At 35.2% G+C, this 27,660-nt stretch overlaps 3 protein-coding genes, 1 long non-coding RNA gene and 1 other non-coding gene across 11 annotated transcripts; 3 read left to right on the top strand and 2 right to left on the bottom strand.

Moving 5' to 3' along the window:
* Window positions 1-6,490: 6,490 nt before the first annotated feature.
* Window positions 6,491-11,232, bottom strand: LOC106365408 (RING-H2 finger protein ATL1). Its single transcript, XM_048741973.1, has one exon. It carries the CDS (start codon window positions 9,482-9,484, stop codon window positions 8,387-8,389), a length of 1,098 nt encoding a protein of 365 aa, XP_048597930.1. The 5' UTR covers window positions 9,485-11,232; the 3' UTR covers window positions 6,491-8,386.
* A 1,834-nt stretch (window positions 11,233-13,066) lies between these two features.
* LOC125578651 lies at window positions 13,067-15,553 on the bottom strand. Of its 3 annotated transcripts, none has more exons than XR_007316741.1 (4): window positions 15,049-15,553; window positions 14,071-14,817; window positions 13,492-13,922; window positions 13,067-13,404 (listed from the first exon to the last, which is right to left on the bottom strand). It is a non-coding gene; the product is annotated as an uncharacterized LOC125578651 (long non-coding RNA). The 3 variants fall into 3 exon arrangements; XR_007316740.1 differs by having other exon boundaries at window positions 13,067-13,922; window positions 14,071-14,444; window positions 14,707-14,817; XR_007316739.1 differs by having other exon boundaries at window positions 13,067-13,922.
* Window positions 15,554-15,621: 68 nt separating this feature from the next.
* LOC106405298 (ethylene-responsive transcription factor 14-like) lies at window positions 15,622-21,593 on the top strand. The gene has a single exon (XM_048741974.1). It carries the CDS (start codon window positions 20,387-20,389, stop codon window positions 20,942-20,944), a length of 558 nt encoding a protein of 185 aa, XP_048597931.1. The 5' UTR covers window positions 15,622-20,386; the 3' UTR covers window positions 20,945-21,593.
* A 944-nt stretch (window positions 21,594-22,537) lies between these two features.
* TRNAG-UCC lies at window positions 22,538-22,609 on the top strand. The gene has a single exon. It is a non-coding gene; the product is annotated as a tRNA-Gly (tRNA).
* Window positions 22,610-24,047: 1,438 nt separating this feature from the next.
* LOC106369241 (casein kinase 1-like protein 13) lies at window positions 24,048-27,660 on the top strand. Of its 5 annotated transcripts, none has more exons than XM_048741972.1 (14): window positions 24,136-24,350; window positions 24,442-24,664; window positions 24,737-24,777; window positions 25,053-25,122; window positions 25,210-25,358; window positions 25,441-25,536; window positions 25,611-25,681; window positions 25,919-25,980; window positions 26,088-26,151; window positions 26,221-26,432; window positions 26,509-26,594; window positions 26,691-26,757; window positions 26,864-26,997; window positions 27,179-27,660. In XM_048741972.1, the coding sequence occupies exons 2-14, from the start codon at window positions 24,589-24,591 to the stop codon at window positions 27,449-27,451; spliced, it is 1,401 nt and encodes a 466-aa protein (XP_048597929.1). In that variant the 5' UTR covers window positions 24,136-24,350; window positions 24,442-24,588; the 3' UTR covers window positions 27,452-27,660. The 5 variants fall into 5 exon arrangements, with proteins under 5 accessions (XP_013664817.2, XP_013664818.2, XP_048597929.1 ...); XM_048741970.1 differs by having other exon boundaries at window positions 24,138-24,350; window positions 26,861-26,997; XM_048741971.1 differs by having other exon boundaries at window positions 24,150-24,346; window positions 26,861-26,997.

Below are 27,660 nucleotides of genomic sequence, written 5' to 3'. Positions count from 1 at the left end.
AAAGAAAAAAAAATGGCTGGCTCTGGGACTATTTACGAGTTGCGGAATTGGATGTATATGCATAGAGATGCTAACGGGAGAGTGACGAAAGAATACCTTGCGGGGCTGGAGACATTTATGCACCAAGCAGATTCAACACCGCTCGCCCAAGAAAGTGGTAAGATGTTCTGTCCTTGTCGGAAATGCAACAATTCGAAATTGGCAAACCGTGAAAATGTTTGGAAGCATTTAATAAATAGAGGTTTCACGCCAAATTACTATATCTGGTTTCAACATGGGGAAGGTTATAATTATGATCAGAATGAAGCTAGTAGTAGTAATAGCAATTTTCAGGAAGAACCGGTTAATCATCATTTGCATAATGAACATAGTTACCATCAGGAGGAGATGGTAGATTATGATAGGGTTCATGATATGGTAGCTGATGCATTCGTAGCTCATGATGAAGATGAAGAACCTAATATAGATGCAAAAAAGTTTTACGGAATGTTAAACGCGGCGAATCAACCACTTTACAGTGGTTGTAGAGAAGGTCTCTCTAAATTGTCGTTGGCTGCTAGAATGATGAATATTAAAACTGATCACAATCTACCTGAAAGTTGCATGAACGAATGGGCGGACTTGTTTAAAGAGTATTTGCCGGAAGACAATGTGTCTGCTGATTCTTATTATGAGATTCAGAAATTAGTTTATAGTCTTGGGTTGCCTTCGGAGATGATAGATGTCTGCATCGACAACTGCATGATCTATTGGGGAGATGATGAGAAGCTAGAAGTATGTCGATTCTGCAAGAAGCCACGATTCAAACCGCAAGGACGGGGACGTAATAGGGTACCGTACCAAAGGATGTGGTACCTACCAATTACAGACAGATTGAAAAGATTGTATCAATCAGAGCAGACTGCTGCAAAGATGAGATGGCATGCCGAGCATACTCAGACGGATGGTGAGATGACTCATCCATCAGATGCAAGAGCCTGGAAACATTTCAACAAAGTACATCCGGATTTTGCTAGCAATAGCCGGAATGTGTATCTCGGATTATGCACAGATGGATTTAGTCCGTTCGGAATGTCAGGGAGACAATATTCATTGTGGCCAGTCTTTCTTACGCCATACAACCTGCCACCGGAGATGTGCATGCAACGGGAGTTGCTATTCTTGACGATATTGATACCTGGTCCGAACCATCCAAAAAGGTCCCTGGATGTTTTCCTACAACCACTGATAAAAGAGTTGAAGGATTTGTGGTCAACAGGGGTGAGGACGTATGACTGTTCAACGAAGACGAATTTTACGATGCGAGCTATGCTTTTGTGGACCATAAGTGACTTTCCTGCATATGGGATGTTGTCTGGATGGACTACACATGGAAGATTAGCTTGTCCATATTGTAATGGAACGACAGATGCGTTTCAACTGAAGAATGGTAGGAAGACAAGTTGGTTTGATTGTCATCGTCGATTTCTTCCCATTGGCCATCCTTACCGAAGAAACAAGAATTTGTTTAGGCACAAAAGGGTTGTGAGAGACACTTCTCCACCATATCTAACTGGAGAACAAATTGAAGCACAAATCGACTACTACGGAGCTAACGAAACAGTTCGTTGGGGTGGTAATTGGCATGTCCCTCGTAATATGCCTGATTCTTACGGTGTTCATCACAACTGGCACAAGAAGAGTATATTTTGGGAGTTGCCATATTGGAAGGATCTTCTTCTGCGACACAACCTCGATGTGATGCATATAGAGAAGAATTTCTTTGAGAACATCATGAATACAATATTGAATGTCCCAGGGAAGACAAAAGACAACATAAAATCGAGGTTAGACTTGCCGGATATTTGCTCAAGAAGCGAGTTACATATTAAAAGCAATGGACAAGTTCCTGTTCCGATATTCAGACTGTCTTCAGAAAAAAAGTCGGTGTTGTTCAACTGGGTGGCATCAGAAGTGAAGTTCCCCGATGGGTATGTTTCAAATCTCTCTAGATGTGTTGAAAAGGGTCAAAAGTTCTCTGGGATGAAGAGTCATGATTGTCATGTCTTTATGCAACGACTACTGCCCTTTGCATTTGCGGAGCTACTTCCAACAAACGTACATGAAGCACTTGCAGGTTCGTAGTGTTTTATATCACAATAATTTTATAACGGTCTAGTTTTCAAAATAATATACGACTAACAATGTGTTTAATTGTTTTTGGAATATAAAAGGCATTGGAGCATTTTTCAGGGATCTGAGCACACGCACTCTTAAAGAAGAAGTTGTAGAACAGCTTCAGGAGAACATTCCCATCTTATTGTGCAACTTGGAGAAGATATTTCCTCCTGGATTTTTTGACGTCATGGAGCATCTAGCTGTCCACCTCCCATATGAAGCATTGCTTCGTGGACCTGTACATTACGGATGGATGTATCAGTATGAGCGAGCCATGAAATATTTGAAGGGAAAAGCAAAGAACCTCGCCAAAGTTGAAGGTTCTATAATTGCTGGAAGTTTGACGGAAGAAGTTTCTCACTTCACATCGTACTACTTTGCGTCAAAAGTACGTACCCGTAGAAGAGCTCCAAGAAGATATGATGATGGTGGAGTTGCGCCAACATATGCAGTTGCTGGTGTTCCAGAGATCTTTAGCCAGATTGGACGACTCGGTGGGAAGTCTAAAGAGGTTTGGTGGTCGAGTGAACAAGACGCTCATAGTGCACACACCTATATTCTACTCAATTGCGAGGATCCATTGATGCGTTATTTTGAAAGGTAACATATATGGACACTTCAAAACACATATAATTAATTATATAATTGCAAGAGATTCATTCCTATGAAATGTGATTAATTTTACAGCCTATTTGTTTCTCAAGTCGAAGAAACATTTCCTGGTATATCCACAAGTGACGTAGACAAAAGGAAAGATCAGCACTTCATTAAGTGGTTGCGGAATCAGGTATTATAACTCAAACTATTTTTTCATACATGATTTGTATTTTAATGTTCTCTTTATTTTTGCAGGTTGATTATGACGACGATGCAGATTATCCTAAGTGGTTACACGAAGTAATTCAATCTCCACTTGTAAAGGTCACCACATCACAGATGTATTTCACACGAGGCTACACTTTTCACACATATGAGTATGGTAGACAGCGGGCGACCAGTAACTATGGAATATGTGTGAAAGGGGAAACAGATTTCTACGGGATCTTGACGGAGATTATTGAAGTCGAATTTCCAGGGATACTGAAGCTGAAATGCGTCATCTTCAAATGTGAATGGTTTGACCCCGTCGTCAACAGAGGTGTTCGGTCTAACAAATTTGGTGTAGTTGATGTCAACGGTGGACGTCGGTACAACAAATTCGAGCCTTTCATCTTAGCTTCACAAGCAGACCAAGTTAGCTTCCTTCCATACCCTCGGATGAGAGATTCGGGTATAAATTGGTTAGCAGTGATCAAAGTTACACCTCGAGGACGAATCATCAGTGGAGAAGAACCACCATTGCAAGAAGAACAGATAAATGAAGTCGAGGAACCTGAACAAGAAGTTGATGACATCCTTCTCATTGATCCGCATAATCACGAATACGAAGATCTTACCGATGATGCCACAGACGAAGCTGTAGAAGACGAGTTTAATGAAAATGATGATATTTCTAGTGATGACGAGAATGTCGATGTATCCGATTGATGTATTTGATTTTGTGTAGTTTGTTTTATGAATAAGGTAATGTGAGAGTTTGTTTTATGAATAAGGTAATGTGGGAGTTTGTTTTATGAATAAGAAATTGTGGGAGTTTGTTTTATAAATAAGTAAATGTGGGAATTGTGGTTTGGAATGAAAATAAAGATGGGGTTTGGAATATATGAAGTAGAAGATAAGGAATATGGGGTTTTGGGGTTTGGGGTTTCGGATTTTAGGGATTTAAACGTACTGCTCGTTAATTCCTCGTAACCTGACGTCGAATGTACGACGTAATCCTCGTTTATTCCACGTAGGACAGAATCGTCGTAAAGACCTCGTAAAGTAAATTGACGTAAATGCCACGTAAAGTAAATGACGAAGGTGGCACTCGTTTATTCCACGTAGGACAGAATCGTCGTAAACACCTCGTAAGGCCACGAGGACTTTACGACGAAATTAAAAAAGCGGGGCACGCTAATTCCACGTAAGCCAAAATCGTCGTAAAAGAGTCGTAAAATAACGACGATATTACGACGAAAATATTAAAAATACTAAAAAAAAGAAGAGAAGAAAGATGCTTGAATCACATTTGGCGAGACTTACGTAAGTCTCGACCACATGAGTTCCAAATATCTTCTTCTCTTCTTTTTTTTTCCAAATTTTCTAAATTGGTGAAAAGCGGGAGTATAAAAACTAGAAAAAAGAAAAAAAGAAAGATACTGGAATTATATGTGGCGAGACTTAAGTCTCACCCACATAAATTCTAATATCTTCTTTTCTTCTTTTTTTTTCAAATATTTCTAATTTGAAAAGTATTTTGGTGAGGAGTGTGATTTGAGATAGGGTGTGTTTTGTGAGTTTGTGTGTGTGGTTTGAGAAGGAAAGTTGTGGGTATTTATAGAAAATAAAGGCTCGCTAATTCCTCGTAACTGGTTAACTCGTTAATTCCACGTAACCCTTTTCGTCGTAAAAACGTCGTTAACAAAAACGCGGGCCTTTGTATTTCGTCGCTATTTCGTCGTAACTGAAAACGCGGGCCTCTGTAATTCCTCGTAAGTTTACGAGGAAATTACGAGGACAAGTAATCTTATATATATCCCGAGCGAGCTCGCTCCGTCTTTCCTCTCCACTTCCTCTCCACTTCCTCCCTAATTCGTAGCAATGGTAAGTCTCCCTAATTCCTCTCTAGTTTGATTAGTTTAGGATAGATTAGGTGGTTAGTATAGGGAATTTAGATAGGTTTACGGATCTTATGTTATTTAGTGTTGATTAGGTGGATAGTTTTGGGAAGTATATGTTTACGAAAATTTAAAAAATTAAATTTTTTTCTCAGGTTCGAAAAGGTAGACTTACTGCCCATTACAGAGAGATGTTCGGAGAGCCGGGTAGTCGTTTAGACCCGTCGTCTTCTTCAGCTCCCGGTTCTTCGGGTCAGGAGACTGTCCCCGAGACTCAGTACACTCAGAGAGTCATTGGATCTCCTTCTTCTAGTGCTCCCCAGATGCCTCCTCCTCCTGTGCCTCCTACGATGCCGGCACCTCCGATGCCCGCGGCCGAGATTCATCCCGATTTGATGGTGCCTCCGAGTGCTCCTTACTCGCAGTACACCGTAGAGGACATTCTCCGTCTGCCAGGCAGAGAAGGTTTACCAGTCATCGACCCCGACCGACCGGACGGAACTTTATGGTATGTTTCATTATTTTTTTATTCTTTTTAAATTATTTTATAACTTTAAAAAATAATTTATATTTTAAATTTGTATTTTTCAGGTGGGGGATTGACGGATGTCTTGCATCGGACGTAACCGACACGATAAAAGGTTACTTCTCCATGGCACATCCGAACTGGAAAATGACGCCCCACTACGTCAGAAAGACGTGGTTCAAAATTTACGCTGTAAAATCTATTAATTAAATATATATCTTTAAATTTTTTAATTATTTATATATATATTTTTTTCTGAAAAACTAATTAGAAATTATTTTTTCCAACAGCAAAAATATAATTGGGCCTTCGGGATCACTGAGAGGGTGAGGAAGAAGTTTGAAGCGAAGGCGAAAGTTCGCTTGTTGGACACGGTCTCCAACTGGAAGGGTGACTGGATCGTGAAGGGGTATGAGCGTGGCAAACCCGCTGAGCTCACCACGGATGTCTGGGATGGCCTCATCCGATATTGGCGTCTTCCTGATTCCATTAGAATCGCCCAGTCTTGCTCTAACTCCCGTAACACAGTCGATGAGCACGGGAACGGGCCGATGCTTCACACTACGGGCCAAAAACCTCACGCTGGTGTCCGTTTGGAAATGGTAATTAAAAATTTAATTATATTAAATTTTTAGTATATTTTTATATATATATTCTAATTAACAACTTTCTTAAATGTTTTTTTAGGCCAAAGAGACGGGAGAATTCCCGTCTCTTATGCAACTTTACGAAAGGACCCACAAGAACAAGGCGGGCCGATTTATAGATGGCAAGTCCGAACAAATCTACAACGATTTGGCTGCTCGGGTTGAAGAACGCCAGACCCAGCTGACCCAACAGTCCACCGATGGATTACCCGTCACCTTATCCACACCTGAAGTGGATAAGCTTTACGAGGAGGTAAATTTTCTAAAATTTTAATTTTTTTAAATATTCATTTAATTTAACTTTAAATTTTTACTAACAAAATTTATTTTTTGTTTTTAAGGTTGTCCCTAAAAAAAAGGGACGGACGTTGGGGATTGGTTCCGTCAACGATGTTCCGATAGCGACATCGTCTTATGTTCAGCGACGGGATGATGAAGTCGCTCAGCTGCGTAGGGAGTCCGAAGAGCTGCGTAGAGAGTCTACTGAGCTGCGTAGAGATTCTACTCAGCTGCGATCTCGTATGGGTGGACTCGAGGGCTTCTTGGACGTTGTAGCGGCCACAAATCCGGAATGGGCGACTTTGTTGAGGACCATGCGACAACAAAATCCTATCCCAGGCCAGTCACCGACCGACGACTCACATGCCGAGGCGGATGTTCAGGCGAGGAGTGATGAATTCTACGAGGCGATTAATTAACGACCACCCAAGTTCTTTTTAATTTCGGTTATTGTATTATGAATTCAAAACTTATTTATAAATAAAATATTTTGGTTTTGATTTTTTTAGAATTTTAATTTCATTAATAATTTAAATAATTTAAATTATATTTATAATTATAATTTTTTATATTTCTATAAAATAATGAAACGAAGTAAATTCGTAGCTAATTTTGCGGCTTCTTTACGTGGAAGCTTAACGTGGTTTTTACGAGGAAACGTTTGGAAATCTATCAAGGTTTTTACGTTTTCTTTACGTGGAAAGTTTTCAATTTACGTCAATTTTACGAGTATTTATTTACGTGTGTCTTACGAGGAAAGATTTTCGTGGTAATTACGAGGAATGTTAGCGACGTCCTTACGAGGAATCTTTACGTGGTCTTTACGAGGAAAATTAGCGACGTCCTTACGAGGAATCTTTACGTGGTCTTTACGACGAAATATCCTCCTTCGCTTTTACGACGAAATTATTTCCTCGCTAACTTACGACGATTTAGCGAGGATATATGCGTTACGACAAACATATAACGACGAAACGGGTTTCCTCGCTAATTCGTCGTAACACTGCTTTTACGACGAATTAGCGAGGAAAACTGCCCTCGTAAAACTTGTGTTTTCTTGTAGTGTTATTGTTTGGTTTGAAACCGACTGTTTTATTTAGCTAGGGCTTTACTTTTCCCTTTAATCTGAGTTTTATTATGTGCCATGTATGAATCTCCATGTAGATCAAGTGAATGGTAAGGAAGGTTCTTCTACTTATCTTTTGCTGTTGCGCCTTAAGAAGAAACAGGCGCGTTTTCGGAAAACCTACGGGGAGTAAGAGTCTCGAAGATTGAAACAAGCGCTTCGTGTGACATGCCTGAGGGGAACAAAATGGGTCTCTTGCTCCCGAGATCAAGATTGTAAGTGGTGCTTTGGCTGCAGACAAATCTGAGATCAAAGATTGAAAGAACCGCTTAAGCTGTCCTAGCTCGCTATCTTTTAGCTTTGTTCACTTCAGTTAAGTTGCTATGTACTTTAAATATGGAGTTTTATATTAGATTTTTTTTTGCTTCTTCACCTTATTACAAACTCAAACTTATTATATTAATTCCTTATTACGAGTTTGCTTAAACCTAGCAAGTTTATTTTTTTGCCCTGTCCATTTTCTTCATCGTTGTATTGATACTGTTGGAGGTCTTTCTAACAGGACATGAACTCAAATAAAAGAGGTTTTGGAAATTTACAAGCTTTGGAGAATTCTTGGATATGCAGTGTTAAATTAATGGCTAGCAAAGAATTCGACTCTTAGCCAAATTTCAGTCTGTTTTAACCTTTGTTCTACTTTCTGAATTTAAAAAATAAGAAAATCACCTACACAGTTGGTGTGACTTTTTTGATTCCTTAGCACATTTGATGCAAAGAGAATACTATTCACATCTTTTTAAAAAGTAGTACTATTCACTACTATTTCAATGGAACTATTCAACTACTCATTATCTCCTTTGACTTATAAACAGTGAGCATACATTTCTCTCCAACCTCACCCTCCAAAATAATTTTAAGAGATTCATCTCTAATTATTTATTTAAAAATTCACAAAACAATATAAAATTTTCAAAAAATAAATAAAGAAGACGAAAGACAATTTGGGTTCAAACTAAACAGGCAATATTGAGGAACTTCTAGAACATCTACTACTTCCAAAAGAGAAGAAACATCTCTTCATCACTCTGTTATTATCACCACCACTACTGCTACAACCTTCCGCAGAACCTCCACCGTCTCCGGCCACCATTACAGCCTTCCCGGTGTTCCGGCCAATCACCTCTTGAGCAGCCAAGTACATCTGGCGATCCAGTGAAGAATCCATCGAGATCGATCTTCTTATGGGCTGGATCTCACTGAATTGACTATCTTTTCCACGAGTATTGATGCATTCATCTCCCATACTCGTCACTTTATGAAACATTCCCTTTTTATTATGCATTGCATGAAGATCAAACTTTTTTGGTGAAGGACTTATCAACACTTCCTCCGAGGTAGCCCTTTCTTGTTCTGCAAGTAACTCTCTGCTTCTCACGCTTTGTCTATTATTACCATTACTGCTCCCAAGCTCAATCACGAAGAACTCATTGTCACCTCCTTGAACCGCGTCGTTTCCATGATTCCCATTCCTAGGAGGAGAACTCGGTGCAGAAATTAGGTCAAGAGAGAAACTTGCGTCCCAAGAAACGCTGGTTCTGCACAAGGGACAATTCGCGTTGCCCTGAAGCCAAATATCAATGCAATCAATGTGAAACACGTGGCAACAATTAGGAATAATCCTCAGCTTCTCGTCTTCTTGAAACTCGTTTAAGCAAACAGAACATTCTTGGGAGCTCTTGTCCTGATCTTCTCCTCCAACAACGTCTCTCTTCTTGAACTTGAAGATTGGGATAGCTCTGATGGCTGACTCGTCAAGACCTCGGTTTAGCTCATGAGGAGAGTATATCATTAGAGGGTTTTGGCTTCTTCTTCGGCGGCGGAAGATGTCGATTTGGTGCCAGTTAAGACAGCATTTGATCACGAAGATGTAGTAACTTACAAGCAAGAAGGCAGTAGCTAAGATTCCGATCACTGCCACGGCGAGAATGGGAAAACTCGTGGCGGAAGAGCTTGATCTTGGGAATAGAGGGCTTGTGAAGGTGGTGGATGGCGGCGGTGGCGGTGGAAAAGCTAGATTGTTGAAAGGGTTGCCACGGTCCGTTAAATCCATTGACTCAAAAAAATCTATGAAAAGAAGGAAAAAAATGTAAAATCTAGCCTTGTAGGGTTATACTCAGTAGAAATAAATGAACAAATCAAATAATTTTTCTATTGAATCTTTCTCTTTCTCTAAACAAGAATCTGATGTGTTTGTATATATACGTGAATGCGTGTGACAAAGAAAGACCAAAGGAGAGGAGCAGAGAGTGGTAGAGGAGAAAAACATAAATGAAGCTGAGGAAAGAGAGAGAGTTGGTGAGATTTTTAGAGGCTCTTTTATATGATTAATGTTTTAATTTGTTTAGGCTATCATATTTGTTTCTTGTTTACTACATTTAAGCTATCATCCTTCTTAATTTTTTATTTATTTTGATGTTCTCGATCTATGTGACTGGTTTGCTGTAAGGGTTCTTTGATTTAAGCAGTTTTTTGTACTTTTATAAGAGTAAACACTAAACAATAAGGGAAAACTACTTACTTATTCCAAGTGGATTAACTTAATAGGCATTTTGATTATAACTTAGTTGGATATAGTGAAATTAAGTTGTGTTTCTCCATGTAGTATACTTTATATTTATTCAAATGTACTGATGATAAACTTGGATTCGCTTATCTAGTCTGTAAACTCCAGCTAACCATGACTGTTAGTTGCTAATTTGAATATTATTTCTTTCCAAATTATTATTGAGACTTTAAAATTTGATTTGTAAAATACATAATTTGATCAATATTCACATTTTGTCTGTAAATTGAGAAAATTATTGAAGATTGCATAAATCTTTAACCCCCAAAAATTATGGTGGATCTAAGCTGTGGCTCAACACGTTACAAAAAGACACAAAGTTAGTAAGACTTATCGTCTCTTTGTCTAGCACCGTGAAGAAAACATGAGAATTAGAAGAAATTTAGAAAAGTCAAATCCACCGCTAGAAAAACTCAAAAAGTTTTCGTTATAATTTTTCATTTCCTATTTTAGATTTATGGAATCTGAGAATAAAAGATGACTCTGGCAGACAGAATAAAAAAAAATTTAAGGACGCCACAATGTTTCCATACTCTATCGTGTATGTATGCTCTTCGAGTTTGGCTCACAGTGATAGTGACACTGACAGAACATGTTCGGTGAGAAATACAGTTTCATGGTATATTTAAATGTTTCTTATCAATCATTTCCCATCTTCAGAAAATAGTATTAATAAAATTCATACCTCCACAACTAAAATATTTCAGTAATAACAGTTGTGGCTTCAGTAAGTCTGTGTATATATAATTTATGTATTTGATTTTCATATAGGTGCATATGTATACTCGACTTTTGCATGGCATGGATATTTTGAAAGAGATACCATAAATTTATTATTTCTCAGATTTTCAAACAGTGCAAAAGGAAAACGTGGCCACGATGGAGACATAACATAGTGGACACTAATTTTCAAACTGATTATTGTATCTCTTGAATAAAACTCGTTTCAAAAAAAATATTGACAGGCTTGAAAAAAATCAAAAGAAATCAAGACATTTTGATTACCTCCCGATGGAAATCACAGTTCTCAGAAATATAGTGGGAAATATGAAAATCACAAATCGACAAAATAAGATTCAGATTTGTGGTTATGATTTACAAATAAACAAATACTACCCTAACAGAGCAGCAGAATAATATATCATATGTAACTTAATTACATTGTACTGACTTTACTTTTGAAATTTTCTGAGAACGACATTAAAAACTATTCATTCCAGAAACTTATGAAAAAACTCAGTAGATTTCACATGGGAACAACGACGAAATAGTTTGGTTCAGTTTGGGAAGCATGTCATATACTATCTGTTATTTATAACTCAAGGAAGAGTTTTATATATATATAACTCAAGGAAGAGTTATATATATAGTTGAACTAGAGTGTATTCAACTTATATATACTAGATCTTTTTTCCGCGCTTCGCGCGGAATCTTTATTATAAAAACTTGGGAAAATTATTTTTTTAGAGCAAAAAAATGATAAATATGTCCCTTCAGACTAATCTTATATACTTTATGTTCCATTAGACTAATTATTTTCAAAATGGCAATAATGCCCTTAAAGTTGTTATTTTTTTTATTTTTTTCGTTTTTTTTTGTTTTTTTTATAAAAAAAAAAATCGATTTTTAAAAAAATATCAAAGTGAATATTCCCAAATATTTTGTTTCCATATTTTTAGAAACTGATATCTTATCCGTAGAATACAGCTAATATGTAGAAAACGATTTCTACAGGTTTTTAGAATTATAGTAATATGTAGATTTTGATTTCTACATGTTTTAGATTTACAGTAAATCTGTAGAAGTCGGTTTCTACGTGTTGTAGATTTATATTAATGTGTAGATTTTGATTTCTAAAGATTTAGATCGGTAGGTTAAGCATGGAATGTGTATTCTAAATATTTTTAGAATACTCTTATTTACGTAGATCATGTATTCTAAACATTGTAGATTCAATGAAAAAAGTGGATTTTGTTTTCTACTTTGTAGAATGCAATTTCTACTTTATTTAGAACATAATCTAAAATTTATGATTTAAACATTTTTAGAACTGAAAAAATACCACTAAGTTCATAATGGTATTTTATCAAAAGTTACTATTTTCCAATTTTTTTTTGGTTTGTAAAACTACTTATTGAATTTATTTTCAAAAATATTAAAAGGTGTTATGGACAAAAATGACACAAAATAAATATTAGTCTAAAAGGACATAGTTATCATTTGTTTGCTCTAAAAACAATTTTCCGTAAAAACTTTTGCTTTCATTTGATTCTTATTTATTTAAATAATTCTTCATTGATCAAGCTAATACATAGAAGAATATTTACAACAGTAAAGAAGATGATTTTTTTTTGTTTGTTAACGACGCTGGTTTTCTATGTTGTCTTGGTCTTCTATGTTGTCTTCTTGATTCCTATATAATCAGAGTTTTATTAAGTGTAATAGATTTATTTTACTTTTTTTGAACTAAATAATAGATTTATTGTGCATATGAAATTATTCATGTAGTTATACTGAATTAATATAAGACTTACGTATAACTTTATGTGTTTTACATTTTGTTTTGTAATATAATCTTTAGTTTTTTGGGTTTTTTTTCTTTCTCTTCTTTGTATATTGATATCACATATCATTTTTGATTAATTTTTAATTTAATTATTTATTACTATTTGTAGTTATATTTAGTAATTTTAAGCATTTTTCTTATTTAATTGCATCATCCAAGATTAATATGGTTCTTCCTGTTGATTATTGTGTGAAAACATATATGGTCTCCGACGTCTCTTGCCGATCAAAATACAAATTTATGTGTATTTATATGTAGTATTTGCACATATATATGTGTCTGCTATTATACAATATGATACAAATTAACATGCAACTCGATTGAAGTGATTTGATTATGAGGATGACTTCCATCCAAGATATTTGTCTGCAATCACATGTTTGAAATTTTGGTATTTTTAAATTGAAGGTAGCTAATGTTCTTGGTATGATAGTGTTGTACGATCCACTTCAAAGTATAAAGTCCACTGACTTAGTCTCCAAAGAGTAGATAAATATTAGTAATTCAAAGGAAAATATGAAGAGATTGATTAGATTGATAAACCTTAACCAGTTACATACTTCAACCCATTTAATAGAAAAAGAGCGGTTTTTATTTAGAAGGGAATTATTCTGAAGCATAGTCTCATGCTATTTAGATAAAGGACCCTTATAAGCAAAAACAATTGAAAAAACATTCCATTTGTTCCATATTTAAACATCTTTCTTCATACCCGAACCCTTTTGGTCCATATCCGAATACAATTTCCTTACTTCTAATTTCTCTTACATCGGTCCATAGCATCTTCTTGATTCTGTGACAAACCCTGGTAGCTTCTCTTCCTCACCCCCACTCAACAAATCTAAAAACAGTTTCTTGAGAACCACGTAACAACATTATGATACTTGAATGAGCTAAATCAAGATCTTTGACGTAAGCGGAGTAGTACCTGGTGCATTTCTTGGCATTTGTGTTGAGCTTTCTCTTTCTGGCTCACTGTGTATCCAACCACCATATTAGCAGCCGCTGCTGATTTATTTTTAATCAACTCCACATTTTTATAGCCACCTTATGCCCTGCATATCCCACTGCACCTTCCACCGTCCCTGCAATCGAGTTTGTCCCTTGCACTATCTACCCAACAACATCTGTTTTATGAGTAGCCACTTCGGCGTAATGAGCAGCTTCTGCCACCATCATCAGACGATTCCTTGCTCAATTTCATTGCTTCACATATTTCTTAAACAATTGTAGCCTTTCGCTGATACCGTTTTCTTCTCTTTCTCCCTTAAATACTCAGAATTTCTCTGAGCTTTCTTAGCTGCAATGTCCTTAGCTTCAAGAGGTTTGTGTAGCGTGTAGTTTTTATGCTCTTGCACCCTGTTCAGTCTTCTTTTAATTAGCCCCACAAACATTTAAGTTAAGATTAACATATAGAGATATCTTTGCAGACATCTATACAAATGGTACAAAAGTAAATCAAAGCTCTTTCTTATGCAATGATGTGTAATAGCTCAAAACCACTAACCTTTCTCTTTCATCCTAACCTCTGGCACTGATTTTTCAGATCCCTCATCTTCCTTTGGATATTTCTTCTATGAGTGAAAAGTAATCAATGATTGGTCAACGACCAACATAACAACCAATCTATAAACTGACACTTGATTGACACTTGGTTTACCAATTTCTTGTTGTACGGTCTCAATGTTATTCTCGTAGTCAAACTTGTGATTTTCAGCCTTGGCAACATGAAGTTATTTCTCCTCACTTATTGTAAAACACAAGTATTATACTTTGTTATGACAACTGAGATGATAAGCTAATAACACAACTATGGGTAATTGTTGAGAGAACATACCCCATTTGTCAAGAATTTCCACTTATCTCCAGCAGCTTTTGCAACTTGTATGTCCATACAAATAATAGAAAACCAACAAAAAATACATTACAATCAAATTAAAAAGAGGAATAATGGCAACAGATTTATAAGTTCATATAACCATTGTCAAATACTTTTGACATCAAAATAACAGAAAGGATTCAAACCATCTAACCTGTATTAGATTTCGCAGTAGCCAGAGGAAGAACTTTTTTAAATAAAAAAATTTAACCCATGGAAACTACTGAACACAAAATAAAAGAAGAATTTGCAGGCGATTATTACATGAAAAAGAAGAAGGCCCCGGCTGGCCTTTTTGGTTTGTTTGGATCAGTTGCAGCCGCTTTGCTACATCCTGCTCACTTCGGTGGCTCCTTGGTCACATAGATAATCCACCTGGAGAGATCAAAATGAAGTATGGAGAGGAATTTGAGTAGGTAGCCAGGTACCGATTAAAAATCACATACATAGAAGAGAGATCTAGAAAGACACTGAAAATGAAAACAAATATTATTCGGCTCATAAACAAACTATCAACATGTATAAAAAAAATCACAAAGGGATCGGGGAACACAACATCGAGAGGAATTAGAGATAAAATCATAGAAGAAAATCAAACAAAATTACCTTGCGAAAGATTGTCGAGCAAAGAAGGGAGCAAAAGGATAAATGTATGAGATCTTGGCCTAATGAAGAAGCATTAGTCAAGAGTTGCAAACTGATGAAGGTAGCTTCTTGGTGAATGAGAGCACCGTAAAAGAGCTATATATATAACGTTTTTAGGTGTGAGAATTGGAAGAGTTGATTAGCTTTGTGTTAATGCAATAACGGTTGGGTCTTTATGAGTGATAGGGGTGGAAATGAGACTCTACGCAGGTGAATCGGTGGAGAAGATAACATAGTGATTTATGATTGATTTTTCAATCAGAAGGAATGAGAAGTCGAATCGGTCTGGAGGCGATATTTTGTCAAAAATTAGGTAGGAGTTTGGGTTTGTAGAAATAAAGACGTGGACAAAAACAGAGGATTACTTAAAAATGAAGCTGACATGTCAATTTTTTACTGGTTGATTATTTAATCCAACGTGGACAGGCTCTCCTTTGACCATATTCCCCTTTTAGTATAGGTTAGATTTATACCGATTCCATTAGTGTAGTAAATATTTGATTGCTCAATATAAAAAAAAAAACTTAAGGACTCCTAACAAAAGGTTAAATATTTCATTTTGACATTGACTAAAGACTATTTGACGAATGAGGTCCTGAGAATGTATCGTAATGCGCCAATTGGGCTACTGAGCTTAGACTTCAACAGTGAGCCGGATCAGGAGCACACGATGCTTGGTCGGTCACGTGAGTGCGTCAGACATTTGTAAACGTGGCTCAGCAAAGAATTCACGTTATGCGTATACAATTTTCTTTTGGTTTAACGTTTTTGAAGTTCCAAAGATAAATTAGAACTATATATATATATGTATATATATATACATAATTTTTAGAACTATATTAGTTGCATTCAGAATCGTATTATATCCTTAGGGGAAGGCTCTTATATGTAAAACATATGTAGAATTTACTTACTAGTTAATCCAAAACTCTAAGCTGATCATTGATCAAGTATATATCTTTTGCTAAGAAGATATTTTACAGAAATCTTTGGTATTACGCTACTAGCAAACAATGTAAACGTTATTCAAGAAAACGTAATCTCATTCATTTTCGAAATTAAGTTGTACTCTTATTTGTAGTTGATGTTAAACAAAATATTTGACTTTTATTCAAGAAAGCTTGAGCAGCTTCTTGGGTCAACGTAATTTGACTTTTTGATGTGTGTGAGAGTCAAAACATCCTTTTCCAATGCTGTTTCATATATTTGCGGATCATTAATGAGTTAAAATTCAATACGTCTAAATTACTCTAAACTGTTAAAATAAAAGGGTCTCGAAAGCCGATAATAGTGATGATAGAAACTGCAATTTTTTTTTTTGTGGTAAAATGTTAATATTGAAGTTCTTTGACTAGTTTTCCCTAAGTATTTAAAATATCATTAACACTACTATCAATTTCTTTTTATACACAGGGGAATGTATTAAATTTGATTTAGTTTCGAGACCCTTTTGATTTGGGTGCTTTTATCTGTTTATCCCTCCCTGTTTGTTCCATAATTTCTAAACCCAATTGGGTAAGCTGCGTGGATCATGGGGGTTACGCGTAAACTTGGGCCGGGCGATTGGACTTCAGATTTATTCCAAAAACTTTTATTCTTTAACTAACCATCTCAACTAAAAAGTTATGATTATGCATGAAAATATCAATAAACTTTAAATCAAAATTTTCTCAAGCTTTTCTTTTGGAAATCAACAAAATTTTCAAGTTATCATGCTATTCATATGAAAGCATAAGTTATACATGATCTGACATAAATATCTTTGGGCACAACCGTAATTTACTAGTAGTAGTTTATGTAGTTTAAAATGAAACTCAAGGTACTTAATTGACACATTTAAATACTAAATTGTTGATGTATCATGATAGTTATACATACGATGATTTTGTTAATGAATTAAACTATGTTTTCCCAACGAGAATATTACTACCTTTGAATGCTACTAGTAATAACTTAGAATGCATAAACCCATAACATTTTACATAACTTGCAATTATTATTTTGAACTAAAGAAGCTTCATCTATTTGGTTAAATATACTTTTGCTTATGTGTATCGGTTCGTCATGGAACATTGCCGATTATATGATAGATTCATCCTAAAATAAATTATAATAATATGATATTCAATAAGTTGGTTCATGCACGAAGACATAACTTTTGAGTCTAGGTTTACCTTGTCCCCAACCTCGAGAGAGCCCTTGCACTAGTCGTAGTGGCCACAACAAAAGGTATTCTAATTCTTCTTCAGTCTTAACCACACAATATATATTTTTCAGGATTATTAATCTACAAAAAGAATGACTATTTTCAATTTGCTTATTATTCGCTTACTGGTGATTTAAGATGGAAGATCCATCTCGCTTTTAAAGATTGTTGGATTTTTGGAAAAAGTTTTTGTTAATTTTTGTTCTCAATATTTGATTTAGGCTCTAATTAACTTTAAACTGTAAATCAGGCTTTAATATGAAATGATTGATTTCTAAAAGTTAATACAAAGCTATTATGCGTTTTGAAAATTTCAAGAAAAGTAGTATAGATGTAGTCATATTATAACATAATTTTTGTTTAAAAAATGCCTCAAAAATGTTAACAAAACCACATGCAACAAATTTAATTTATTCATGTACGATTTTTTTAAACGGTTTAATCTTTGTATATAGATAATAACATGAAAAACATAATCATTTGCTGTAATTACTCTAGCTAATATATACATATAATTCAGTCTTTGCAGTGGTCGGATTCAAAGTCAATAATATATACCGAGTCAGATATAAACTACTTATAGTAGCAGAATCGCAATCATTATTTTATAATGACGAAGGGAAAGGAACCCAGGTATAACATAAAAGAGATGGAGAGAGAAGAAAGAGAACTGCTCCATACAGCTGCATTGTAGACTAAAATAAAGTTTTAAATATGTACGGGCACATAGAGGATCGAATCCACGACTAGGAGCAGCCAAAAAAGGCTAACTAATGTATTATTTTTTAAAAAATATACAAAAAGAAAATTAGCTATAGATGTAGTAGTAGATCCACTTTGTGACTATGATCATGAATTAACCATCATCTAGATACATCGGACATGTCGTTTTCTTTTTTTTTTACAACTGACTTAACGTTAATTGTAGATATTTTGATCCTAAATCACAAGGATGCATGAATCATCAGGAAAACCCACGTGACAAATAGCTTAATAGGTTAACAAAAATCAATTTGAGTACTAGTGTCAGTAAAATAATTGAATTAACGGGTGAAATATACTATGGAATGTTCACTCTTACGAAGTCCTCTCATAGAAGATTCTTCTTCTTTTTTAATAAAGAGTCGTAGAAGTTTCTTAATGATAGTGACACACTCTTGTTATTCTGATGGAACTCTACCGAGGAGTTTTGTGGACCTAGTTAACTGATACTTGTTGGCTCAAAGCTGATGCCCGTTTTGTAGTTATAAGATTCTAGAGTATGTATATTATAGGTTGTGGATTTACGTTTTAAAGGTTGTAGGTTGAGTTGTTTTCCGAAGACGTCATGAAAATGCAAAGATCATAAGCCCAAACAAACTCAAGGGCCGATTCATCTGTGAGTCTGCAAATAAACTAAAGATGGTGATAATAGTAGATCTGAAAAAGTTACTAAACCTAAAAAAAAAAGTTTTTTAGTTCTGTGACTAGAATGTTAATTTGACAAAATAACTGATAATTTTTCTTTGTTAATGTTAAATGATATTATATAGTATTTATACGGTTAAATGTATTTTGATTATAAGTTTGAATTTTGCTTTTGTATACATATTTAACATTTGTATAGATATCAAATGCAACGATGATAAGTTAGTCTTTTAAAATAATAATCACAATATGTAAATGATACGCAAGTCTGAGATGCTTAATTAGTATAAAATCAAATTGCAATACCTTTTGTGTTGCGTTCACAACTTAAAGATACAAAAGACCATTTATAAAATATAATATTTTATGTTCAGAAAAAATAAATATAATATTTTATCAAATGTGAACATAATTAATTTAGAAACTAAGCCATTCATACCAAATGGAATTGAGGTATCGATCTTAAAAGACCAAGCAGACACTTTAGACTCCGCGATTACTTGGTTTACAATCTCGCCCTTCAAGACACGTGGAAAAAGTGTATAAACATGGTCCAACGAGAACTTCTGAGTCGGTTTTGAGAGTCAACCCACGTGTGCACTATCAACTATCAAGTCAACCATATTCCAAGTGGACCTACCCATTAACCATGGTTCCCTCTTTATATAGTTGCACCATATATTTTTGGTAACAAAAAATCTTGCTACTGTTGCTGAAAAATAACCTATGATATTGTTTAATATAATTTTAAAATACTGCCTAATTTTTATAAATAATTTTCTACGGAAAGTTTTCAAGTTGGATTAAAAAGATCTAAAGTATTTTATCTAATGCAATAGCAGGCTAAAAAAATACAAAACTGAAATAAAATTATTTCAATTTTTTTTAATCTGAGATATCTTATACTACCCATACTAGTTCTTAAATGGAGGTGTAGGTAGCCTGGCCATGGATAACACTATTCAAAATTAATTTAAAATTTGAGTTTAAACTTCAGTGCATCATACCATATATAGAAAAAGCGAGATTTTTTAATGTTAATATATTAAATAATATACAAATAAAATAATCACAATTATTATCATATATACACATATAAACACAAAAATTTAAATTCAACAACAAAACTTTGGATACCTTATTTTGACCATGCATGTTATTACAGATAGATATGCCATATGTTGTACATTTTGGAAACCCTATATATTATCAGTAGTTTTTTTTTTTTGCTACCTGGTCCCACCGTGGTGGTCCAGATTAAAGATCGAAGTGAACATGGACCCGAGTGTCACCAGGTGGCTCACCGCGTAACGGTCTTCGGTCTCGGATGCTGCAGCCCATATATAAATTCCGCAGTGGCCAAGGCTCGAACCCAGAGGCAGACACTCCAGCTGAAGCTCCTTTACCACTAGACCAAAGCAAGTTGGTTATCAGTAGTTTTTTTCAGACTTGAAAAACAATGGCAGGTTTTAGCTCGTTTTTTTCCCAAATAAATAACAAAATGATAGAAAATGCCAAATGTAGTGAATTCACATACCAATATCTATAAGGAAAAAATATTATATAAGGAACATAGATTTTGAAAAAGGTATAAAGAATATATATAACCTTTGATAAGTGGAGGCTTCGAAATCGAATATTAGGTTAATGGACCCACTTGTTTCCTTCTCTATATAAATCCCCGAAATGAAATCTCATTCAACCCATGCAGATAAAACACACAACGACAAATACAAATCATACGCTCAAGCTTGTGTCCGTCCATCGAACATACATTTCTTCTTATTAATTATTCACTTTGCCTTTGTTTCTCTTCTCACACACACATATACATATATGGATCAAGGGAGTCGTAGTGGTGGAGGAGGAGGAGGAGCCGAGCAAGGGAAGTTCCGGGGCGTAAGGAGACGGCCTTGGGGGAAATATGCAGCGGAAATAAGAGATTCAAGGAAGCACGGTGAGCGTGTGTGGCTAGGGACGTTTGAAACTGCAGAAGACGCGGCTCGAGCCTATGACCGAGCAGCCTATTCTATGAGAGGCCAAGCCGCCATTCTCAACTTCCCTCACGAGTATAATATGGGAAGCGGATCTTTATCCAACTCTGCAGCTACTGCGGCAACCTCTTCCTCGTCGAGGCAAGTTTTTGAGTTTGAGTACTTGGACGACAGTGTTTTGGATGAACTTCTCGAATATGGAGAGAACTATAACAAGATTAATAATATTAACATGGGTAACAGGCAATAAAGGGAATACAGTCGTATTAGACTGAGAGTTAAGTGACAGACCATTCCCATTTATAACGAAAATAATCCCAAGCATGATAAGTATTATAAGAAATGTATTATTGGCAAGTTTATTTGTCAATCTATTTCTATACCGAATAAGCCTCTTTAAGCGCCAGTCATCTTGATTTCTAGAACTTCATGGTTCAAATGGCCGGGTCCTTGTGTAATTAGTTTTGAGAATTAATGTAATACACCATTTGAAAATGATGGATAAATGAAACATCTTTTTATGTTATATATTGTGTAGTAAGCTATATATGATTTGATATAATTGTAACTCCATGTTATATACTTATCTAAACGAGCGTAAAAAGTCTTGCAAACGCCAACTACTGAAAGAGAAAGCCAAGCATTAATTTTGATATCCATATAATATAATTTTGTTTTCTAGTTCAGTACGTATTCCTGTATTTGAGTGAAAAAAATGATAACTATTTCGTATAGTTTTTGGTTCGATGAAACTATCTTACTAAAACCAGTTTTAACTTCAAATATATTGTCAAACGAAATTTCGACCATACCGATTTATGAGTAATTTTGTGTCCATCACAAACGTACAAATCTGAGAGGCATATTGTAACCGCACCTTCCAACACTCAAAATATGCGTATGTAATATTCTTTCAGACTTTTTTACTGTTTTACATTTTTACCTGATGCGTACATTTTTAAAACAATTCTGATTGGCAAATGAGTTCAGTAACTCATTGTGGATGTTTTGATTATTATATAATTTTCAGAATTACACATTTGAAACAACTATAAACCAAAAGTTTAAATTTAGAATCAAAGATAAATGTAAATCAAACTAAGAAAAATGGAGAAGATTTAATGTTAGTACGTGCAGGGGTTTGATTATTAGTACGTGCAGGGGTCATCAGAATTGTTATAGAACATATATTTTATGTTACAAGAAAAGAACATATATTTTATTTGCTTTATAAAGGTATTATTTCCGTCTGAAGGTAAAAAAAAAACTTAAAATGTAGGTAAACCTTGTTTTAACTAATATTAATAATATTTTCAACTAATGTTATACTAAACCAAGATAACAAAATGTATTTTAAAATATAAACATATAAGAAAGTGAAGAGGAAAGTTTTTTTATCGAATTCGAAAGGAATAATATTTGATTAAAAATGTGGGCTCGCCTTATAAGTAGCACAAAGAAACTAACCTTTTTTGTCTACTACACCAATCTCTTGTTTCACTTTCATTGCTTCAACGGCGTCGTCGCTACTGGACCCACCGGCGGCCGTTGACGAGCCAGCATCAGTCAAGTCTGATTACTTGTTCACCTAAAATCCCTTTTCCCGCCGCCGTTAGGTCTGATCGGACATGTCGTAAGATTGGTGGTCTTGTCGCTAAGAACAAGATAAGGGCTTTGCTAAAGTGAGAGATAGACAGGTATTAATCTCATGCTTCTATAATTAGTTACTTTTCGATCAAGTTTACTAACTTTTTCGTTGATACAATTGAAAACCATTTGAATTAGCTGAATAACGCTGAGCCTAGAAACATTGTCTTACTGTTGATATTCAGGTCGAACAGAAGCGTCTGTAGTCCAACGGTTAGGATAATTGCCTTCCAAGCAATAGACCCGGGTTCGACTCCCGGCAGACGCATCTTTTTTTCAAATTCTGGAAAATTAAATTAATCTAAGATCGCTGCATTAACCTTGATAATGATTGCTGAAGTCATGGAGCCTAAAGAAGCGTAAGCAAAGAAATGTTATAATATTTTCGCTATTGCAAACCCACGAACAGAGTGTAGCTTGTCACGCCTATGAACTTGTCGTTCGTCATCATGAAACACAAACCAAATAAAAGGTCAGAATTTAACTCAAGTATCTTTCACCAAATCCTCAGGGCGTGGGCCTTCCCATTGGGCTCAATATCTATGCTATCATGACAAGGTATAAAGAGTAAAGACACAAACATTCACACTTCTACATTTTAGGTTTTGTAATAATAGCAGCAAGAATAACATTGCGCTTTGTGTTTTGATCATTTATAACCATTTTTCCAAAACTTGTAGCAATCCGTGTAACTAATGGAATAAGTAATTCTACATAAATTGATAATCCATTTTGTAGCCATAATCGTTTGCCCAAAACATTATTTATAGAATAATACTAGGATTTTCAATACAATCAATGAATCAACCTGTGTCATCCCATAAAACTTTCACTATACGATCATTTTATGCTGAACTTCAGTGAAGTCATAGCTCATTGATGTTTTTATCTTGTGTTTTAGTTTCTTGTAAAGCAACTTTAAAACATTTACTTAGCAAATTTTAAGGAAACAATTCACTTGAAACGTCGTTTTGTTGTCAAGAAGAAACTATGGCTCACCAGTGAAAGCTTTAGGGACACTGGGTAATAAAATGAAAAGCAGGAGGAAAAAAAAATCATTTATTTTTGTTACAGGTTTATTTTCATTGTTATAGCTGAGTTCTACGACATTTATAAGCAATTTTATAATACTAAAATTAATCATTTATTTTTGTTAACTTTCTTGAAACATTATTTAATTTTTCTCTTTCGATGTTTCTTATGATCTTATCTCAACTTTAACGCTTTAGAATATATCTTGGTTGGTTTGAAAAAAATCAGCTATTAGTACTGCATGTTTGACAGGGTTAGTGAATAAAATGTAAACAAAAGACAAGATTAAAATTAACATATTTTTTTTTGGATGACACCTTATTCAGTAGTAGATAACCATTGACAAACTCAATGTACACAATTAACCGAAAATAGCTCTAAACATTATAATACTATCAAAATTAGATCATTGCAATGGCATTAACAATAAATTATAAAAATAGTTTTAGTGCATGACACTGGAAAATATACCTTGCTAATTAGAATCAATATTGCCGACGAAAGTAAGAAGAAAAAAAAAACAAAGGCATCCAATTCCAAGCTCAAATATGTGATTTAATATAAGAATCAATATTATAAATAATGGAACTTAATGTTGGTTTCCTATATTTTTAACGGTGACTCAAAAGTTTCTATTAATAATAATACAAAAAAATAAAAAGAGAAACATTTGATTACATTACCATGTGTAGAGAGAGAGAGAGAGAGTAAGTACAAATTAGCACGCAATTAAAGCAAAGAGTTATTGACTTTTCTGTCTATTCAAGATAAGGCAAACTATGAAAATGAAATATAAAAAAATCTCTGAGGCTCTTGTGATTTGATATTTCCAAAGAATATATATAAACTGAATCGAGCTCTACCTAATCCGTATAGCAGTCTAAAGACCAATTCTTTGTCAACCGTTAACGTTTCTCTCCGCGTTTTTCTTCTTCTCCTTGTCCTAAAGTCTCAAGCTTTGGTCTCGAAAGATGTCGGTAACAGCTCGATCATGATGGTTATGTAAATGGGTGATTCTAGTTTTGGTTTTGTAGCAGAAGCTAAGTTTGTAAAGTTGAATACTTTCAGGTTTATTCCGCAAATTCGATTTTGGGTTAAAAAAAAAACTTTTGATTGGTGATCAAAGGTTCTTCATTGAATTGAATTGGGGTTGGATACACAGAAGAAGTTTTAAAAAGGGTTACTTTTTGATTGGAGATTTGTAATAAAAAAAAAATGGATCGTGTGGTTGGTGGCAAGTTCAAGCTTGGTCGGAAGCTTGGAAGTGGATCCTTCGGTGAAATCTTTCTAGGTAATTAATTCATTTTTTATTTTCTTGTTTGTCTTTACTTTTTTTTTCTAACTTTTATATGTTTTGGTTCAGGAGTGAATGTACAAACTGGAGATGAAGTTGCTGTTAAGCTCGTAAGTGCCAATTGATTCTAGTTTAGTATTATAAAGCAATGTTCAAGAAATCGCTAGGCGGTGGTTAGAGAGGATTAATATTTATGCCAGCGCCTAGACTGATTTTTTGAACGCTTAGACTGATTTTTTAAAAACCAAGTTTGTAAAAATTGTTTAGTCCTCTTAAGCAAAAAAAAAAAAAATTGTTTAGTCCACCTAGACCGTTTTTAGAACACTGGTTAAAAGCTGATTATGTTAATGTTTCTCACCCCTTTGTGTGTTGATATTTTTGTTAGGAGCCTCTTCGATCTAGGCATCCTCAGCTTCATTATGAGTCTAAGCTTTATATGCTTCTCCAAGGAGGAAGTATGTTTTTTTTGCTTTTGACTCTTCACTCTTCAATCTTTTTTTCTCATGTTTATGTTAATATAATGTGGCTTTGTGTTATTGAAGCTGGTATTCCTCACCTCAAATGGTTTGGTGTTGAGAGTGAATACAACTGTATGGTGATAGACCTTCTTGGTCCTAGTTTGGAGGAGTTTTTCAACTATTGCAGTCGATCTCTCTCTCTCAAGACTGTTCTAATGCTCGCTGATCAGATGGTAATAGTTCATTCTTCTTTTTCTTTTTTCTTCTACTTGATTCCATGTGCTTACACTTGGTTTCAATTTTTGTTTATGTTAGTTAAACAGAGTGGAGTATATGCATGTGCGAGGCTTTCTTCACCGTGATATTAAGCCAGATAACTTCTTGATGGGTCTTGGCCGCAAAGCTAACCAGGTGAGTACAGTTTGAGAGCTTGAGCATTTTTCATAAATTTGGTTTAAATACCATCTTGGTCTATTACTTTACAGGTTTACATCATTGACTATGGGCTAGCGAAAAAGTATAGAGATCTTCAAACACACAAGCATATTCCTTACAGGTGCCTACTCTGTCTCCTCATGTAGAAAGTTGTTCTAAAAATCGGTTTAGGCGGCAAATCAGTAGTTCTCTATAAAGTGCCTGCCTAGTAACCGCCTAGTGATTTTTTGAACATTGGTAGAAAATATTCAGGTTGCATTACAATAATACATTTCAACTTGAATAGCTACCCAAAGTTTAGCTTTTGTTCTTTGATGGCTTTCACTTTTGCTAATCTGAAAGTGTTGTTGCTTCCCAGAGATAACAAGAATCTTACAGGAACAGCTCGGTATGCAAGTGTTAACACTCATCTTGGAATTGGTTAGTTTTTTAATTTGTTTCTTGCTTCTCATGTTTACCATCAACTTGCATGCACTTGAGAGACTTGACACTACATCAGTTTCTTAATTAGTATTTTAATATAACAGAGCAAAGTAGGAGGGATGATCTGGAATCTCTTGGCTATATGCTTATGTATTTTCTCCGAGGAAGGTAAATCAATAAGTCTACTCTTTATTGTATATATTAGACTTGTTTCTGATCTGTAATTTCTCTTTTCAGCCTTCCATGGCAAGGACTTCGTGCAGGAACCAAGAAGCAGAAGTATGACAAGATCAGCGAAAAGAAAAGACTTACACCAGTGGAGGTCCTCTGTAAAAACTTTCCACCTGAGTTCACATCTTATTTCCTCTACGTGCGTTCGTTACGGTTTGAAGACAAACCAGATTATTCCTACTTAAAGAAGCTTTTCAGAGACCTATTCATCCGAGAAGGTATACACTTATTCTCTATCTTTCAATAATTCTAAAGAAAATTCTCAAGAAACTGATTTGGTTCTCATGTGTGCAGGTTACCAGTTTGACTATGTATTCGATTGGACAATACTGAGGTATCCCCAGTTCGGCTCCAGTTCCAGTTCCAATGCCAGACCAAGAGTAAGTCCACCGTTCTGAAGCTACACGTGCAGAATCGTTTATTATATCAGTAGAGTAATTAACAACCTTCTCATGCTTTGCCTCTGTTCTTAATAGCCAAGCCTAAGACCAGCTCTGAACATTCCAATTCCACCATCTGCCGAGAAAGCAGAAAAGCCTTCAAGTAAGCTTCACATTTGTTCTTAGTAAAGATATATAGTTACGCCAACTTAATAGAGGTTGAGAAGCTAGAATACTAACACACTACTCTCTGGAATAATATTCAGCAGGGCAAGGCACTCGGGATAGACTCTCAGGTGTTTTCGAGGCATACACCAGAAGAAATGGCTCAGGGACTGGCGTTCAAGCTGATTGGTCTAGTAGACCAAGAACCTCAGAGAACGTTTTTGCATCTAGAGAGACGGTTAGTAACCTACTTCTTTTGTTCTTGTAAGTTATAGTATATCATAGGCATAGGCAGGGCCGGAGATTTTTGGGGGAGCAAGGTCAATGTTTCATGCGACTGTGCCTAGATCCGTCCAAATCCTAGGATTCGAGAACTATGGACTTAACAAAAAGAACCTTTTTTGTTTTGTTGGAAACAGTTTAACAAGGAGAGACCAATCACTATATCTAGGAACCAGAGTTTATCAAGAAAAGCAGTTGCTGGGTCTAGTGTTCGAGCTACTTCCTCAGCTGATTTCTTAGAGAACCGATCGAGCAGAGTCGTCCTAAACAATGGCCGGCCAGCTACAACTCAGAGGACTCAGTTCCCTCCTCCTTCGTCCTCTTTAGCCACAAAATCTGCAGCACCATCGAGACTTCCTCCTGACGTGACGCTCGAGTTCCTTACTATTGGGAACGGCAAGAGGAAGTGAGTCTCAATATTATCGTTAAGAAACAAACATGGCTGGTTTTAATTATGTTCAGTGTTATAGTTACTATCACCAACTATCCTCTTGGTTAATACGCATAAAAGTATGTACATGAATATGCGTGAACATGTTTCATTGGCTGAATAAACAACCAATCAATAGTCAGCTGTGTAACTAGTAAGATTTTCGTTTTAGAAAAAATTGGTTTTTAA

Source organism: Brassica napus, chromosome A9, assembly GCF_020379485.1.
Source record: "Brassica napus cultivar Da-Ae chromosome A9, Da-Ae, whole genome shotgun sequence".
Classification (NCBI taxonomy): domain Eukaryota; kingdom Viridiplantae; phylum Streptophyta; class Magnoliopsida; order Brassicales; family Brassicaceae; genus Brassica; species Brassica napus.
Note: the sequence above shows the minus strand (reverse complement) of the source record. Positions and strands in the feature narration are given on the sequence as shown.